Raw genomic sequence first — 18,626 nt, forward strand, 5'->3', positions numbered from 1 at the left:
ACTATGTCCCTCCTAACAACTGTGCACACAGGTGACGCTGCTTGCACAGCAGTTCCCCTGCAGATCAAACCAAAGATTCGTCCTCCAGGAATAATTTTTCCATACACTGCACCCATCCAGCATTCTCCTGTGGAGACCTGCAGCCCTGCCCCACTTGCATCACCTGTCTCCACTGAAGCTAAATCCTCCTATGGGAAAAGTCCGGCTGGGACCCAGATTCTTTTCCTTCCCACCAGCTCCCAACCCAGCCAGGTTCAACACTGAGCAGTGCAAAACTTCCCCCTGCACCGAGCCAGGTTTGGCCTCACCCTGCAGAGCTCAGGGTACCAAGTGCCCAGGAAGTTTCATGAAAGTCTCCAGTCTCACATGGAGAACAGCCCAACGAGCTGTGTAACCTGACAGTGGCCATAGGTAAATCTCTGGAGAAAAGAGCTCATATGGAGCATGTCTCTCATTAGAAATTCCTCTGGGAGGCTGTCCTTCCCTTCCTCTCACTTGCAAGGTTACACTAACAGTCAGTCTTCCTGTGGCTTAATGAGCCACTTCAGAAGACTTTTCTTTGTTGAAGTGCAGGGCAGAACTGCTGCCCACGAGGAGCAAGCTCAATTCAGCTTTGAGGAAATATAAAATACTTGGGAAAGAGACAGGTGTGCTTCACCACCCCTAGAAAAACAACCACATGCCAAGAATGGCAGCAAAAGGGGCTATAGAAGAACCTCTGACTGAGCCCTTAAAATTGATTTTTTTTTTTTTTTAGACAAGCCAGAGATGCACTTCAGCCATGTTCCCTAAGAGACTCAAGGACTGCAAAACTGCTGCTCTGAGTAAGCAGAAGTGGACATTCAAGGTGGGGTTCTCAAGCTCTGGGTCCAGCATTTCTCCTTACCAGCATTACCTTTATCTTTGCCTTTTGGCTCCATGGCAGCGTTGGTGCAGAGCTCCCGGGCACTGAGCCCTGCTGGGCTCCCATCGTTGGCCATGGCCTCTTTCACCACGGTGTCAATGGATATGTAAGCAGCATCATAGTACTGACACAGGCCTGCTGCTATCTCCGTCTTTCCTGAGAGAGAGAGGGAGATGCTTGGTGACACTGGCACAGGAGGCATTGCAGGGACAGGCCCTGGAAAAATCTCCAACAAGATTTCAAAGTTAAAAGGGCAGTGGGAAATCAAGTGTCCCTCCAGGGGAGGCCATGGGGGAGGCAGCTAGAGCGTGGGTACAAGCTCTGAATTCTAGAGCCAAGAGGATCATCTCCACCTCCTGTTCAGCTGAGGACTTTGCCTTAAGCACCATGGCCCACCAGGATATGTTCCTCCTGCCCGCCCTCTCCCTGCAGCCCTGGGCTGCAGCTGACGTACCTGCCCGGGGTGGCCCATGGATGATGACAACAATCCCTCTGGGCTGCCTCTCTGAAGATGCATCAATGCTCAGGTGGCGCATGACAGCCCGAGAGACAGGACTGCCAGTGCCTTTCACCATGGACTCAGGACAGAACGTGAGAGTCCTGTGATGTGCTGCAGTGCAAAACCAGGTCAGCCTCCGGCCTACCTTTGATCCTCATCATCCTCCCCATCCCCTCAGATCCCAGGAAAGGAAACTTGGTGAAAGCAACATGTTCTTGTTCTTTTGTTGCTAGGAAGGTGCAAATATCAAAGAGCCACTGATATTAGACTTGGTCCTACTGGCTGAAGAACTCATACAATCCTAGTCTTTGTGGCTAAGGGACACAAGGGAATATCCTGATTATTTCCCCAGTCTGTGGCAGGCAGATAGGAGTTTGCTTTGGCTACACACAGGGTTGGTAGAGGATGCCACAGCCCTTCACCCAACAGCTCCTCTGCCATCTGGGGAACAGACAGCTGCTAAAAGTATGGACTTTCCCTGGAGAGCAAGGTGACAGAGAGTTCCGGGTGTATGGACTGGAGTCCCAGCTGTAACCACAGTCAAAAGACACCGCCAAACCCTCACTGTTTTTCTGACCTGGTGCTGCCTTGCCCTTGGCCTCAGCCTCAGTCCTGGCCTTGGTCTTAGTCCTGGCCTTGAGCTCTGCCTGCTGGGCCTTTGTTCTCTTCTCTGTTTCATGGTCTTTTAGCACCTGTGGAGGCAGAGTCTTACCCACAGCACATGGAGGCATTAAAAAGCTCTTTTGATACTCAGACCCCACTGCCATCCGCAGGATCTGTGTGTGTAAGGAAGAGAAACCACACACAAGATTCCTTTTCTTGCCTTTTGATCACACAGACTCAACAAACCCGATTTCTGTCTTCTCCCTTCCTCCCAATAACAAAAACTATTTAAGTCCTCCCAAGGTATGTCAGCAGAGTTGCCTTTGCCCTGGGGATTGCCTCCATCTCCCCGGCACAAGCCTGGGAATGCTGGAGTGCTGTGAAGCTTGGGCAGCACGTACATGGGGACCAGACCTGCCTTCTCACCTTCTTCTCCTCAAGGTACTGCTCATCAAAATCCAGGGAGCAAAACTCAATGGGGAAGTCGCATGGGTTCCTCACCACTGCTGTGGCCTCCACCCCATCGCTGTCCACCAGCACCCATCCCATCTTTAGTGCTGGGGGGTTGAACTCCAACCGTGGCTCCAGACCTTGTCCTGAGAGGTGCAGCTTTAAGTGATTGCTGCTCCCACAAATGTTTAACTCCAGCTCATTCCTGTAAGACCTCTGAAAAGAGAAAAGTGGAGAAAACTCATCCAGGTGACAGGACCCTAAATACAACTCCTGCCCCAAGGTCAGGGTGTTATCAGTCCCTCCAAGGTGAATGGAAACCAGATATTTACTTCTGCTAGGGACTACAGCATCTGTGTCCTGGTCTGAGTAACTGGGATGAATCCTGGTGTGCACTGTATCTGGGTATTTGGTAGCAGATGCATGTACAATGGACTGTCAGACATTTTCCCCTAGTCATGCAGGAGTGCAATGCTCATGGGAAGGGCCCTCGGGGTTACAGTGTCCAGACACTGTCCTGGCACTGCTGCATCAGGCAAACATCAGCTCCAGGAGAGAGGCAAATCAGCTCTCACTGGCCAGAAATAAGGGTCAACATCTCTGCTTAGTGTTTGGCTCTGGTCCAAGCCAGACAAAAGATGGTTACATCTCTTGAGCAATTAAAAGATCCCTAGGACTGTCTGTGAGCACAGAAGCACTTGTGTCCATGCTGTTACACACTACCAGTTTCCAAGACCCAGCGGCCACAGGCAAACTACTTTTGGGAATGCTCCATCCTTCAAGTTGAATCCCCAGATGCATGGGAGTGTACAGACAGGCCAGAGCCCCAGGCACTGCTGGCAGCACACCACTACAGGTGACTGTCCCACCATGCCCAGGAAGGTGTGTGGTGGCTGTTTTGTCTGTCAGTCCTGCAGTAGGATGAGCCTTGACTGGCCATTCCAGGATTATCCTCTGCAAGTGGGCAGCTGCTCTGTACTGAGTGTTGCAGCTGCAAATACAGCCAGGCAAGGGGGAGGCTGAGGAGAGTTGGGCACATTGCCCCCATATGCTGAGAGGCAGCCCTGATGCTCTCTGTGCAAGGTCCCTGTGGGCATTTCAAAGCACATCTCATGGGAATGCTCTGTGGGGTGAACTGAGCCACGCTGAGTATGGGCCTGGCAGAAAGCTCCCTGTGAAGGCAGAGCTCATACCACACCCTCTGCACCAAGCCCTCATTTCCAGACAGCCCTGACAGGCCTCCTGGGCTGACACCTGCCAATCTCACCTCCTCCTTGGGTGTAAACCGGATCTGCAAGTTCCGCCACTTTCCTGCACCAAGGATTCCTTTGGAGGGCTTCACTTCAAAGGGACAGGGCTCATCCTCCAGCACCCGCTGCTTCTGAGGTACGGCTGGTGTCGTGTATTTGAGGTGATTGTTCTGGGCACAGAAATCAATTGTGTGAGGTCTCCTCGTGCTCTGAGACACTGATATGGTGCACCCACAGCCAAAGCAAGTGTGGCCCCAAAGCCTAGAGCTGGAATTCAAACCTGTAGACAGGGCAGGCAGACAGGGAACTACTGTCGTCAGAGGAGGAGGAATGGGCAAAGATGGCAGAAAAGCAAAGCATCAGCTAATGGAACAGGTCCAGGCAAACCAGCCTGGATCCAGACCCTCAGAAGCTTCCTCAAATGCACTGTAGACCCAAATGCTCAGGCAGCCACAGGAGCAGAAAGGGCAAGAGACAGAAAGAAAACACAACCAAGAAGTTACGTGTTCAATGTCGCCTGTGCTTTACCTTCAGAACAGGCTTGGTGCCAGTAATGAACCATTTGCAGGGTACTCGGAACCAGTTGTGGAGTTGGATGGTCTCAACCTGGCACTGCCCAATGAGGATGTCAGAGAAGTGCAGTCTGTTCTTGGAGAGTTCGAGCGACAGTTCAGACACGGTGGCATGGAGGCGGATGTTATATGTGGGGCCGTTTGTCACCTGGAGAAGGACAGAGAATTCAGTGGAGGGTCCAAGTGACATCTGCTGCTGTGCCCAGCCTGCTGGCTGCCCCAAGAGCTGTGGTACCTCTATGGGCAGCAGCACATCCACGTCACCCTGGGGCTGGTGGGCACTTTCAAAGCGCACTTCAAGCACCACGGTGTGGTTGGGGGCCAGGCCCTGCACGTGGTTCAGGTCCACACTGAAACCTTGAAGAGGTGAAAACAGAGCAGCTGAGATGCATGAGAAACACAAAATGTGTCATAAGCATGTTAAGGCCTTACAGGTGTCCTGGCTGAGAGGTCTGGGGAAAGCCCCACACTGTGCTGTGACCTGGACAAAAACTTCAGACTGCACTGAACACACCTCAGATGCAGTGAGCCACTGTGTGATGGAAGTGCAGCCTTGCCTCAAGGCCTCTTTTGATCCACCAGAGGATCTCACAGGCTGTTTCCTCAATAAAGGCTGAATACAGGAGCTGCGACAGTGTGAACTCCAAACAAAGCACTTCCAAAAACAGCAGACCCCACTGGATGACAAAACTAGCCCATAGAGTGCCCAAAGAAACTTGCTGCTCGTGGGAGCCAAGGGCAGAAGATGCTGAGAGGTGACCAGGGTGATGAGCCCATCTGGCCCCTGCACAGAAGCATTTGGGCAGTCACAAGGCAGACCAAGTCCCTGGGCATGAGAGTTCTGCCTCTAAAGCTCCCAGCAGGGCCACTGAGAAGAAAAAGCTCAGAAACCTCCCCAGGTTCAGTGGCTTAAGCTAATCTGTCTGAGACACCTCCTTCAAGCTTCATGAAGTGTCTCTACACGCTTACCTGTGTCTGGCAGGACAGATACATCAACCTGGAAGGACACTGGGATCTGCCCTGGGTTGGTGATCTCCAGAGTGCTTCTCTCAATGTGACCCTTATGGACAGGGCCCATGTCCAGGACATACTCGGGCAGCTCAACTCTGCAAGGAGGAGTAAGGACAGTCCTTAAACCACAGCCTGGCTACACATCCAAGTGGATGGAGGATACAAAGACAGTGGCTATTTCTCTATTCACTGCTGTAAAAACTCAGCTCAAGCCCATGAAACCCATGGCCTGACCACCTGGCAATGACTTTGGGAAGTCAGGAGGAGTGCAGGTCCTAGGTTTTATCAACTTCTAATGGTACCTGAAAATAAAATTAGTTTAAAATGGACACTGGCCACAGCTGCTCTGCCATGAAAAGCCAGTGTGAGTACACTGGGTCTCCACTGGTCTCAATGAAACTGCCTAGCCTGGTATATAGCCTGAGCCTGACATTGCTTTGGGGCCTAGGAACAAGATTTGCCTCCACAGGAAATCTTCATTGCTCTGCAACCAGATCACATGATCTGTTCTGCAGAGCATCTTCTTCCTGAATTGAAGCCTCCTGTGCTTGTGCTGCATCACGATGGTGCAAAGAGAGGGACCAAGTTACCTGGATAAGCCCTGCCACCCCACCAGGGTTCAAGCCATCTGATTTTGGGTTTTAAAGGATTTGCTGACATGTGCAGTTCCCTTCTCCTTTTGTTTAGTGTGCTCTGTTAGTTGGCACCAAGACATCAGCTGGGAGCTGTCTCTTTCAGAGCTAATCAGCAGGAACAGAATTTATGCTGTCTGGAAGGGCTTGAAGGTCTGCACTGGGTCCCCCAGCTCTAGGGACAGAACCCCAACACCTGTGGGGAGCTGAGCAGTCCAAAGCTCAGCGTGGTGCTGGGGAAGGGAGGACACTCTGCTGTTCCCATGTAGCGTGTCACAGCCACCGGGACCAGACTCTTTCTGAAGTCCAGGCTATTCCCAGCTCTGCAGACACAAGGAGCTCTCAGGAGAAGGGGACATGGCTGGGTGTTCCCCATGGGGCACCTGGGGATGGGAGTCCCTACTCACTTGACAAGACTCTGGCACAGCTCCTTGTCAGGGAACCTGCTCTTCGGGGGATAGTATGTGAGCTTTTGCTGCAGCTCCAGATCAGCCTTCTCTATCAGCGTCCTCATCATGTCTATCTGTAGCTGAGAGCTTGGCTAAGGAAAGGGAAGACAGTGGCCGATTAGCAAAGGTCCTTCCCAAGGCCCAGCTTGCACCTGAGAAAGGATCCCTCCCTGCTCTTGTTGAGAGGGGGTGTGGGGGTCCTCCTGGCTGGCTGCTCAGTGTCTGTGACACCTCCTGCTCTCTTAGCCAGGACCTCATCTCCAGGGACACAACTCCAGCATCTTTGCCTGCCCAGACACTGTTAGGAAAACTGATCTGGTCAGGCAGATATAGGATGTTGGATGGGAAGTTATGAGGCAGAAATGCCTTGGGAGGAAACAACTGTGTAGTTTAGGGAGAGAGAATGAACCTTTTTCCCATAGTTCCTTGTTTCAGATGCAAATACTGTTCTGTCCATCAAGTTGTAGTTCAATCCCCTGTTCCAGAAAGTTCAATGTTCTGTGTTCATTCATTGGTCCCTATTACTTGTCATTCATCCCTTGTTCCTCCATTGGTTGCTTTCCAATCACCCCATCCCTGCTCCTCCCATTACCCTTTCTCTGGCTGGTTTCTTTCCACAGTTACCCCGCCTATCCTTTCCCAGTTATATACCCTGGACCCTCCTTCACTCAGGGCTTGCTGCCTCTGAGCCTCTTCAACCTGCCACCCTGCTACCTGATCTCTTTACCTCGCTTCGCCTGGACCCTCCAATAAACAGAGTTGGACCCTCTTCAAGCAGCAAGCCTCTCTCCCTTTTACTGGTCTGCCATTATTACCACATCTAGCCCTCAGAGCATCTGGTGGTTTGTGGGAGCTATCCGCACTGACCAGAGAGCTCGCTCTCGGGAAGGCACCACCCCACCGACACCTGCCCTGTGGCCACAGGCAGACAGACCAGCCAGGAACCTTCCACAGCTCCAGGTGCTTGCCTGCCCACAGCTAGTACCAAGGCAGCTTGGACAAAAACTGCTTTGAAAAGGAACCAGAATGAAGCTGGTGCCTCTTGGAAATGAGCACCACCAGCACAGCCCCAGGGCACAATCAGGCAGCCGCTGTTCAGGTCTGTAAATCTAGCAGGGCTTGGGTCGGGACCAAGAAACTCCCCAGAAATGACCTGCATTTCCTTCAGAGCACCATCTGAACTCCATCCTTTGATCTCTCCCTGGGGTAGAGCTGTTGCAGCCCCAGAAGAGGCCATGAGCAGAGTGGCAGCCCTAAGGGCAATGCTGAGGTGACAAATGGTTGTAAGTGGGCAGGGAGGTCCCAGGTGCAGCAGGGAGCTGCTGTGGGCTGCAAGGGGCTCAGGTGACATGGGGAGGGTCGCATGTGCCAAACAAGGCTGTAGCTGTTCTTACTACAGTGCCAGAGCCAAGATAACGGGGCTTCAGGTCCCGAGTCTTTGGATTCAGAGTCTTCAAGGTCTCAGTCATCAGGGTCTGAGACTTCTTCCGAACAGCTGATATACTCCTCCGACTGTACTGATGCAGGGGTTTTACAAGCTGTTTCAGTGGCTTCTCATGTTTTTCATTTCCTGAAGGAAGAAAATATCCACAAAGAGAAGTGTGGGCAAAGTGCCAGTCCCATTTCAGCTGGGAAGTCCCTGCCTCCCAGCACTGGTTTCTTCCAAAAAGAAATCCCTGAAGCAATCTATGGGAAGTGGATGCTGCTGCTGCTCTCTGAATCCTCATGTTTGCTCCCACCCATCTCCCACCCCCCAAGGAGCATCTCATCCCCTGCAACGTCACAGAATTCCAACCCTGCCAGAAGCCCTGCCAGCCTCTCTTACAGCTTTCCCAAGCCCTTCAGTCTAGCCATCATCCTTCAGGACCCTGCCAGATGTGCTGGCAAGCTCTGCAGGTTGGTTCCCGGGACAAAGCCCACACGGCATCCTCTGCTCAAGACTCATGAAGCAACCAGGGGGCTTGACTTAGTCTGGGAGTCCTGCAGCCCTCCAGGCTCGGTAGAGGTGAGCATGAACTGCCCTACGGGCATATGGTAGGGAACAAAACCAGAGGAGCCCTTCCTGGGGCCAGACAGGCAGTGCCCACCTATGATGTTCCAGGGCAGGTTCACGCTGATCATGGGACAGGACGCTTCTCCTTTCAGGAGGATATTTTCTGGGTCCAGGTCACCCACTTTAAGCTGGTAAGTCCTCTTGAAGGCTCCTGGTAATCCTGGCACGTAGGAGAATTTCAGCACTTGCTTCTCACCAGGTGCAATGGAGCCCTGCAGGGACAGGAGAAGAGGGAGGGAATGCATCAGAGTGATGGGGATGGCTCAGGGGACAGACAGGCTGAGGAGACAGGTTCTCATCTAGAAGAAGCCATCAGACCACATCACCTTTGTGACAAATACATTACAGTGTTGGCTTTCGCAACTGTTAGAATAAATACCATGCGTTTTATAATGTTGACTTTTGTAAAAGAAGTTTTGCTAAGGTTTAGAGTTCTTTAAATGTGAATGTTGTGTTGTGATATAAATATTAGTGAAGAGCTCTTGTAATAATAACGTTTAACCAGTGAAGGAATGGAAACCTGTTGAATGTGCTGAAAGGTAACAAATGACTGGGACCAGGACATCTGCACATGCTCCAAAAAGGCAGGACAGAGGAGGAACTATGTTAAAATATTTCAATATGTACAAGCATTTGTAGGTATGGATTAGGCTGATGCAATACCCAGGGTATATAAGGGGTGTTGCTGTGTTGCCTGGGTGCCTCTGGCTGTGCCTAAGCACCCAAGCCAAACACCCAGCGCTGTTACTTCTCCTTTGTTGACTTTGTCCCCTACTGTCTCTTATTAAATTTTCTTTAAATTTTAACTAAGGAGTGGCCTTCGTTTCTCACACCTTCTACCTTCCTTGTGCCCAAAAAGTCGAGCCTCTGACCCTAGGGTGCCGTGTGTCCTCCCCAGGGCTCATAAGGCTGCAGCCCCAGCACAGCCTGATGTGAGCACAGCTCTGCTGCTAATGGGGTTTGCCCTCTGCCAGCAAGAGCCCACCTCATCAAAAAAGGCTCTTCTGCTGCCACTGGGGAAGTCCCCGCACTGAGCAGGGCCAGCAGCTCCTCTCCTCCCTTGTAGGAGACAGGCATGAAGAAATGGGAAAGCAATTGGCTTCCTCTTCCCACTGCAAGGAGGGACAAAGGCAGGAGTGCTGCTTCGCCTCAAAGGCATCCAGGCAGGACTGAGAAGCTTGGATAGCAGTGGGATGCTGTTAATTTTTCTCCCCGCTCTTCCAGCCCTGCTGCTCCCTGGCCCAAAAAGCCGCTGCACAGCAACAAAGCTGGAGGAGGCAGAGACCAGCAAGCCTACTTAAGGGATATGTGATCACACAGGCACGGTAAGGTGACCCTCAGAAACACTCCAGTGCCAACACAACCCGAGATCTCAGCCGTTGGAGTCCCCAGAGTGACTGTGAGCAACCAATTGCACTTTTAATTATGCCACAACGTATGTTATAAATACACGTTCTGATGTGGGGTGAAAAATTACTATAGGGGCTGTAGATGTGCTGAGAGCCTTAACACATCCCATGTGTAAAGGAGATTGCTGGGAGACAATGCAGGCAGGCTTTGTCTAGGGGGCTGCAAGAGACCTCCCCCGTGGAGGCAGGCAGACCCCAAAGCCCAGGAAATTTTTGCCTGTCTGACCAATCTTCTAACAACTTTGCCCGTTTAACCATCTTCCTAAAAGGGGTGAGTTATGGGAGGAATCTTACCATATCAAAGCAGTTAACACTGCCAGGCTTTCCCCACCATTTTTTGTTTTTTTGTTGGGCTGAGAGCACCTGGAGGGTCCGGCTCCCTGCAGAGCCATCTCTTCCCCGTCTGTCTACGCTGCTGTCGCCGCTTCCCCGCTCGCCACGGCAACCCAGTGCTCCGCTGTCTCTCCGAGGGAGCAGCCGCCGCGCCCCGACCATGACAAGTGCCCGGTGACAAGTGCCCGGTGACAAGTGCCCGGTGACAAGTGCCCAGTGCCCGGTGCCAAGCCGCAGCTGCTGAGCCCGGCCCGGCCGCAGCCCCGGGACAGCCGCTCCTGCTGCCGCTGCAGATGGAGCCCCTGCACCGCACGCTCGGTGCTGCTGGCAGCACACTTCCTCCATCTGCCGAGCAGGACCCAACAGAGTGGCCCAGCATTCTGGCGGTAGCGCTCCGTCCCTGTCCTCTGTTGCTGTCTCCGTTGCTCATTTTCTCTCCCTGCTCTCTTTTCTATCCCCTTCTGGTCGGGACCATACCCTTTCTTTATCAATAATCAGTTTTCAGATATAACACTTGCTGCGCTTGTGCCTTATTTTCATCTGAGAAATCTATCAAAAAGAATTCTCCTCTACTTCCCTTACAGCAGAACAGTGACCAACACACTTGTGCCTCCTGCCAGTGTCTGCCCTGTGACAGCAGAGCCCCCATCAGCCAAGGCCTGGGGGAGTCTTATCAGGAGAGCTCTTGTTTGATCTCCTCTGCCCCCGGCAGAAATTGCTTACAGCTCTGTCTCTCTCATGGCTGGGTTTGGGGTTTTCCCCTCTGACTTTTTTCCCCCTTCCCCCCACCCCCTTTTTTCCTTTTAACACTCTCCTGGGCCACCTGGCACAGGGCTGGGGTCGTCACTTGTGCTACTTACAGTGGTGGGATTGACCAGAAACACACCAGGCAGATGCTCGCCTGCAGCGCTGGGATTTAGCGTCCAGATGAATTCAATCTTGCCAGTGTTCACCAGGGTGACCGTGCTGTGACCAATTTCATTAAATATCTGGAGAGAAGGCACAGGAGCAGGAAGTTACAGACTCAGGCCTGCTGCTGGGAATCTCCTTCCTCTCTCCTGGCCTTGGAAGCAGACACATCATGGGAGCAGGGACCAGGGAGGAGATAAGGGCACTTGGGAACCCGGGGAACCCCCAGACACAGGGCACTTGCACAGGACCAGGGAGCTCTGGCAGCACACAGTGGTGTGGTAACAACCGTGTGAGGGGCAGCAATAAATGAACCGGGGGACACGGGCCCTCTGCACTCTGAGGGGTCACCAACAGCCAGGAGAAACAGAGACAGCACTGAGGCATTGCAGGAGAAAAGGCACCTGCATGCAAGTATTGGCAAGCAACATACATGCAACAAGGGATTCAACACAGGGCAACACCGACAGGGCCAGCAGCTGGAAATATCTGTGGGCTTTCAGTTAAAAGAGTGATGTGGGGATTATTCTGGGACAGTCTCCCCAAATACAGTGACTGGAAGCCCAACTTCTTCCCTTGACTGTTGTGTGGATTAAGCAAGAGCTTTAGACAAGAGCATCTTCGTGGAGGTCAGGCTTTGAGAGTGGATCAGCAGAAGCATGTCTCAGGAACATGCCCCTCAGAGCACCCCCCGGGATCCTGCCTTCCTCAGGAGGCAGTCTTAGGTACCCTGAAAAAGAGGCACTCCCAACATTTTGGAGAGGGTTGGAGATGGCCATTTTAAACCAGCTTGGATGCCAGATGTGTCCCTCAAAGGTTGTACTTCCAAGCCCCAGGGCCAACAAAGAGGCTGGGAAGGGAAGGGAGCCCTGGACCGAGGTGGGCAGGAACCTGCTGGCCGTGGTCCCAAGGCAGCTGTGCCAGGGTGTTGCAGTTCCTGTTTATTTTATTAGTTTATTGTCAAATAATTTGCTCTGTTGCACCTCCATGTTCTCCCCAAGTTGGTTCATCCCTGATTTGTACCCTGCCTCAATGCTGTCTTTCATGCCATTCCCCACCCCTTGTTCCAGCTCTTTTCCCTGCCTGTCAAGGCAACCCAACCCCTTATTCCCAAACCTGTGCCACTTCTTAGCCTGGGCCAATCCCCAACTGCAACACCCCTTTGGAATTCCCCTAAACTTGGATGCCCCTTTGGCCCATGTGACTTTACCCTTCCTCCCCCTGCCCTACCCCAAAAAAATGATGTACTCCCTTTACTCCTCCCCTGAAGATTCCCCACTGGACAACTGCTAGCAACTTCCCCGTAAGTTGCAACAGTATAAAAACCCATGCAGCAGGGAGGGCTCTTTTACATTGCTCCTTTCACTTGAAATAACATCTTCCCTGTGGAGTCTTAAGACAGAGAGCCTCCTCCTTTCTCCTTCGCCTGGTCCCTGTTGTGGCTTGTATCTGGCACTGCAGAGCATGTGGCTCTAATTCTGTCTCTGGCAAAGCCCCACACCAAGGCAGTTCCTCACACCTGGCAGCACCAGAGTTTCTAGAGCTAGCCTGGGCTCTGGTGGGCTGTATCACCAGGGGACACGTGTGGTACCTGAGAGCCGCAGTTGATCTCCCGGAGGCTCAGGGAGTAGCTGACACGTGAGGCCTCCCCAGTCACCATCACCTCGTAGGTGGGGCCTCCCTCCACGTGGCACAGCGCCGTGACACTGGAGATGGCGTTGAGGTGGCCAAAGAAGGTGAAGGAGACCTGCTGGCTCCCTCCTGGCTGCAGCACACCTGACACTGGCACAATACTGAAAGCCTGGAGGACAGGAGAGATTGAGGTGTTGAGCATGGAAATGGGTGCAGAAGAGCATCCTGGACCAAAGTGCAGCTGTAGCCACTGCACAAACACGGCCACAATCACCCTAATCTCTTCCTGCATCTGTGCCACTGACCAATGGAGGGACCATGGGGAAAATCTTCTCCCATACTCAGGAATCAATGCATGAATTAACACATTACATTAAAGTGAACTGGGATGTCTCCTGGTAGCAGAAATTCTCTCTGGTGCACAACTTTTTCTTTTTAATGCCTTTCAAAAGCATTTCTTACTGCTTTTAGAAAAGGGGAAGACTCAGAGTGAGAGCTCTTGGAGCTCAGGGAAGGACTCTGGCCCAGCTAATCTGACTTATGAGGCTTTTCCCCTCTCTTTTGATTTAAATGCTGCTTTCTCAAGGTGCCTCAGCAAAAGGTCCTGCAAAAATTTCCTACGGACTATCTGATGTGCTCCAGGGGGAGCAATGCCCTCTATAGGTGCTGCACAGCGTCCCTGGAGTGTCCTACAACATGTCCTGCACAGCCCCTCCAACAGCCAGTTGGTTCAGCAGCACTTTGTATGGGCCTGGAGGGACGTGAGGCCCCTCTGTGTGCAGTGCTGGGGGCCACCAGTGGGACTGGGAGCTACAGCCCTGCTTGCCACGCTGGCGATGGATGAGTGAGACGGATTCCCTCTTACCTCCTGCGCTTCAAGGGAAGTGTGCGGTACATCCATAGAGCACCTGAATCCCGTCAACCCTAGTGGGGTGTAATACCCTGCACGAGTTTGTGGTGGCACCTGAAAAACAAGCCATTTTCTATGCTAGGAGGAAGAGACGGCCACTTTGCAAAGTCTCAGTTTGTAAGACAGCTCCAGGGCCAACAGTGTAATACCAGCTCTTGGGTGAGAGCAGACACCTGGAAACAGGTAGTCTGGCTGGGCTGGGAAAAGGGTACATGGAGATCAGGACTCATCACAGCTTGCTCTGGGAAGGAAGCTGGAGGTCTTACCATGATGATACAGATAAAAGCCTCATCTCACATTGTGAAGAAAACAAAGCAAAAAAATTCCACACTCAACACAGGCTTGTAGAATCTGAGCGTGCTCCTCCAAGAAAAACTCTCCTATTTCTCCCTCTCCCCACATCCAGCCACTGGCCCTGCTGCCTGGCCAACTTTCAGAGCACAGGACAACAGGGCAGCAAAAAGAGAGGTCAGCACGAGCATGACTGGTTGGTGGCAGGCTGGGGAGGCAGCACAAGCACTAGGTGTACAAGAAAATCTACCTCTGCTCCTACAGATTGGGCAAGACCCTGCGATTCTTTCAGGGCTATGACTGCCTCCTCCACATTTCTAATCTTGAAGCGTCTTGTTTGAGATGCCAAGGAATCCAAACAGGTTCTCTTCTCCTTTGGCGGTTGAGGTTTGAATGTAGGCAGGTAAAGCTCAGATCTGGAAAACAACATAACTATGAACAGGGACCTGCAGTGGGAAGGAGGGAGGAACACCTGCACAGGCAGCTCCTGGTCAGGATGCAGCCCCTGACCAGGGTGCTGGCACGTTGAACTGAGAAATGGTTTGATCCAGCCCTTCCCAATCCAGGCTGGAGCGGGTCTGCTCTATAGGCAGCCCAGGGATGACACTGAGGTAGCAGTGGTACAGCAGCTGCAATTGCTTACATTGAGGAACTAGAGAGGATAGGGATTAACATCTTGTGGGGATGCAAAAAGCACAGTGGGAGGAAAGCAAAAAGGTGAGATCTGAGGCACTGAGGGGCAGACCCGGCCACAGACGAGCCAGCACAGCCCTCCACAGTGCCCAACACCAGAACCTCTGCAGCTCCACCAGGTATTGATCAGGAATGTTTCCCTGACAGTGTAGGGGGGGTTGATTGACATTTTCCAACACTCCAGGTGACTCAGGTCACATTCCCCATTTTAAATTGAAGCAGGTGCCTGGAGTAACTCTGCTTGTGTTTCTAATGCCATGTGAGGGACACCGTCAAGCCGTGCCTGCCTGTCACCCTGATGAGCTGCAAGTGCTCCCCACACAGTCAAACATGACCTGGATGCACCATTCCCAGACAGGCATTCAGGGCCTGTAATGACCTGCTCCCCAAAGAATCACTGCCTTTGGCTTTGTAGCGTGTGATCTAAGGCTGGGTTTCGTTTCTGGATGAGGGGCTCTCTCATCATAACCTCCAAGAGATCCGCTAATCATCTATTCCACTGTCTTTAGTTGAATGAATGGTTTGAGGCAACTTCCCAGGACCATGGTGACCAGAAGACATTTTTCACCCTAACGTAGAAACTCTCTGGAAGGCAGGGATAGGAGATGATGTGATGAGCAAGTCCTGATGTCAAGCAGAACAGAACCCATAAGGTACATGTTGCACGGTGGACAAGTCAAAATAAGTAACAAGTGTCCACAAAACAAGGGAGTGAAGAATCCAAGGTGTCCACTGAAAGCTGACCCCTGGGAGGGAAATCATCCTGGCAGTAAAGGAGTTGTCCTAACAAAGAAGGAAAGGGAAGGTAACAAGATGTTCAGCATCAGCCCAGGCACTAAGTAGCTCTTTCTCTGGTCTTGGGACTTTCTGGGCATCCTGCAGCACAATGCAAGGGAGGAAGGCAAGGAGCAGAGAGCAGCTCCTGCAGAGAGGACCCATCCCAAAGCAGAGGGACCAAAAGGGCCTTCAGCAGCACTGTGGGAGCTGGCACTAGGAGCCCTTCATCAAGGTGGACATTGCCTCAGGCCACAGAGGTCTGAGAAAGCAGCTTTCACCCCAGCTTTCCTTCCCAGGGGAAACCACTGTGGGGGCTGCACAGCACCAAACTGCTGGAAACCTATTCCCTGAGCATCCAGCCTGACCACGGCTGGTCAATGTTATTTGCCAGATCCTAGGCCAACACCTTTGTTCTTTGCCAAGTACAAACAGGACACCAGCAAGAAGAGCTTCAGGGAGAGGACAAAGGTGCACACACCTCAACTTGTTCACCTGGCTATCCGAATGGAATGACCAGTGATACTTGACAGGAAGTGGGCTGCAGTTGGTGATCTCCAGAGAACGCACTTCTTCAGTGCCAGCCATGATGCAGCCAAACTCCAGGGTGCTGGGCTGGATTTGGAGATTTGGGAAGAGGACTTCTCCCCAAAGGGCGATATGCTCCACAAATGGATGGCCCCTGACCATGCCTATCTTCAGAACTTTCTCTTTTTTCCAGCTCTTAAAATCCAGGTCATAAGCTGGGTCAAGTGCAATGTAGAGATGACAGGTCTCCCCTACATCCACTGTCACAGGCTGCAGGACACAAACAGTAATTAATCACCTGTGGGATGATGTCCCAAGGTCTGACAGCACAAAACTGTAAATGTTCAAAGTGACCCCAGCTTGGGCTTCTCAGTTCATGGTTCATTTCCTTACAGCAGGGGTCTGTAGGCACCACAGTCTAGTCCAGGACTCCCTCAGGCCATTTCTGTGCTCAGCCCCAATACAAGGGGGTGGCTGCGGCAGAGCTGGCATGCTTTCCATGAGACACCTTTACTGCATGGCTTGCCCACACCCAGTTGCCTGCTCCCTTCTCCCTGTGCCTTAAAGGCAAGACGGATCTTCTCAATTCAGGAAAGATTTTGATTCCTTCAGCAGCTCCGCTGATGCAGCTCAGGCCAGCTCACTGCTGATGCTGCAGAATGAACTTCTTGACCCAAGGAGCTCCCTTGAAAGGCACCAGAAAGGCACCACATCCCTCCTGTTCAGACCCCACTGCAGGAGTCCAGGGCTGCTCACCTGGCCATCTGGGAGGGGCTGCTGGTCCTCATCACAGACCAGGAACGGCTGCTCCAAGTCCAGCATAAGGTCCAGTGGCAGCAGGCAGGTGTTTTTTAAAGACAAAGGCTGGTACTGCCGAGTCAGGTCATCACTGGGTTTCTATGGAAACAGGAGACAAGGAAAAACAGCCTCAACCAGGCACAGACCTCCTCCTGCTTCTGCTGCATCTCACATTTTTCAGCCCCAGAAACGCATACATTCCTATTTACCCTTTCTATTTATTACCCTTTTTTCCAGGAGGTTTTTCTTTAAAGATACTTCTCATGTTTAGAAACCACAGCATCCTCTGGGGGACAGGGAAACACTCCCATGTACAGATGAGGGAATAGGTCCCTGAGAGGAGGTGGCTGCTTCAACAAAATCTAAAGCAGAAAGTGACTCCAGACCATTTGTCTCCAGTTTTGTCCTTCTATTGGGCAGAACAGCACTAGATGGTCTTCACTCACATACAGTCATTTCTCACAACCTTATTGGCTCTAGCAGCCTCATAAAAGCCTAGGCTCTTTTTTCCTGTCTATGCATTGTGCTGGGCTTCTTGCATGGTTTAGAGAAACCAGAGACTTTGGGAAACTACTTCTGGATGTGCTGACATCAAACAGGTGCTGTGCCATAGCATGCAATAAATCAGTTTGTGTGTGTGGCATCAAGCAGAACCCAGGCAGAATCAGGTAGAGCTGAAAAGCTTCTAATTACATCTGAACTGCCTGTTCCAGGGGGGATTCTGTACTTCAGTGGAAGCCTGGGAACCAGAGGAGAGGCCTGAAACTGCAGAAACCAAAGGATGAAACATTGTCTCTTTTTCAGACAACTTGCAGGAGAGGGAAAGATGATGCTGGAGTTGGAATCCAGAGACTAAAGGGCACCTGCTCTGCTTCAGTGTTATCATCACTGCAGCTGCAGGATGTCTGGGGGTGTGGGTCTCAGATTCAGTCAAAGAGAGAAATGGAGAGTTTCTAACCAGGCAGAAGCCTGGGAAAGAGTTGGAGAAGAATGTAAATAATTCTTTATCTCTCTTGTTGTTCACATTGTTTATAGTGAAGTTCTATCACTGTGCGTCAGGCACTCTGCACCAATGGGGTGGGTTGTTTCCACTTCAGGACCAATGGAACTGGTCCTCACAGAGCTCTGTATAAAAGAGCAGTGTATTTTGAATAAATGAGAGTTTCACTCTCAGCAGCCTTCTAAGTCAGTCTTCTCAACAGCAACATGGGGGGTCCTCTGAAGCAGGTGCAGCTTAGGGAAATGCACAGCAAAGAAGGCAAAGAGACACAGGAGATGATGGGTTTTTCCTTGTCAGCCTGAGGAATTCACAGGAATCTCCATTTTTCCCAGCTTCCTTACAGCATCGGTGTACAGACATCACTGTGCCTTGGAGGATCCTCAAAAGCCTCCCTTTACAGTGAGCAAAGAAACTAGCATTTCTCTGGAAGCGGCCACGATCCCCCTTGGCAGTGCAGCTGTAATTTTACTTTGGGGAAGTTAAATACCAGTCTCGCCTCTAAAAGCGTTGTCACTTACTTTACAGAGTGTCTCAGGAAAGGTAAAGAGGAGCTTTAACACAAGCACACAACCCCCTCAGCCATGCTGTTAAATGCCAGGATGCAATCCCAAAACTTACCTTCTCCACGTGGAAAGAAAATTGTCTGGCTGATATTTCTATGGAGGGATCAATATATTTGCAGATAAGGACTGTTTCTATTATCTTCTCTCTCCTGCTGGCTATCCCTCTGACAGCTTCACACATCACATAATCCTGCACCTCCTGCATGCAAGAGTCACTTGTCACCAGTGGGTGGTGGCAGGGCACCCTGCAAATGCCCGACATTGGCTCAGCACCCACCATAGGCCTCATTCCTGCCACAGAGTTACGGTCACTGCCCCTTTTTCTTCCTGCGATGCAGCTTGTTTATTCTGTGCTCAATTGTC

General features: G+C 51.7%; 2 protein-coding genes across 4 annotated transcripts in view; both read right to left on the minus strand.

Moving 5' to 3' along the window:
• Positions 1-18,626, minus strand: part of LOC146766348 (axonemal central pair apparatus protein HYDIN-like) — a 76,282-nt gene that overhangs the window by 13,811 nt on the left and 43,845 nt on the right. The window contains 11 exon segments of the mRNA XM_085589336.1: positions 887-1,060; positions 2,597-2,672; positions 3,724-3,876; positions 4,235-4,426; positions 4,514-4,635; positions 5,248-5,338; positions 10,972-11,154; positions 12,666-13,080; positions 15,856-16,172; positions 16,659-16,799; positions 18,319-18,462. Coding sequence (XP_085445462.1) covers positions 887-1,060; positions 2,597-2,672; positions 3,724-3,876; positions 4,235-4,426; positions 4,514-4,635; positions 5,248-5,338; positions 10,972-11,154; positions 12,666-13,080; positions 15,856-16,172; positions 16,659-16,799; positions 18,319-18,462 — 2,008 coding nt within the window.
• On the minus strand, positions 576-10,342 carry LOC146766350 (uncharacterized). Of its 3 annotated transcripts, none has more exons than XM_085589379.1 (5): positions 8,458-10,342; positions 4,235-7,940; positions 2,508-3,876; positions 1,981-2,095; positions 576-1,514 (listed from the first exon to the last, which is right to left on the minus strand). In XM_085589379.1, exons 3-5 carry the CDS (start codon positions 2,553-2,555, stop codon positions 1,150-1,152), a joined length of 528 nt encoding a protein of 175 aa, XP_085445505.1. In that variant the 5' UTR covers positions 2,556-3,876; positions 4,235-7,940; positions 8,458-10,342; the 3' UTR covers positions 576-1,149. The 3 variants fall into 3 exon arrangements, 2 of the variants coding, with proteins under 2 accessions (XP_085445505.1, XP_085445504.1); XM_085589378.1 differs by having other exon boundaries at positions 2,433-3,876; XR_014957788.1 differs by having other exon boundaries at positions 576-3,876; positions 4,235-5,384; positions 7,765-7,940.

The sequence above is a fragment of the Lonchura striata genome, chromosome 11, assembly GCF_050655825.1.
Source record: "Lonchura striata isolate lonStrDom1 chromosome 11, ASM5065582v1, whole genome shotgun sequence".
Classification (NCBI taxonomy): Eukaryota; Metazoa; Chordata; class Aves; order Passeriformes; family Estrildidae; genus Lonchura; species Lonchura striata.

What these genes read in the sequence shown, in the direction of transcription:
- LOC146766350 (XM_085589378.1), bottom strand. Translation starts at nt 2,555, where the DNA reads ATGGGATGGGTGCTGGTGGACAGCGATGGGGTGGAGGCCACAGCAGTG. An exon ending in AGTACCTTGAGGAGAAGAAG is followed by an intron (nt 2,096 to 2,432) that starts GTGAGAAGGCAG and finishes CTGCCTCCACAG; the next exon opens with GTGCTAAAAGACCATGAAAC. An exon ending in CAAGGGCAAGGCAGCACCAG is followed by an intron (nt 1,515 to 1,980) that starts GTCAGAAAAACA and finishes TTTGCACTGCAG; the next exon opens with CACATCACAGGACTCTCACG.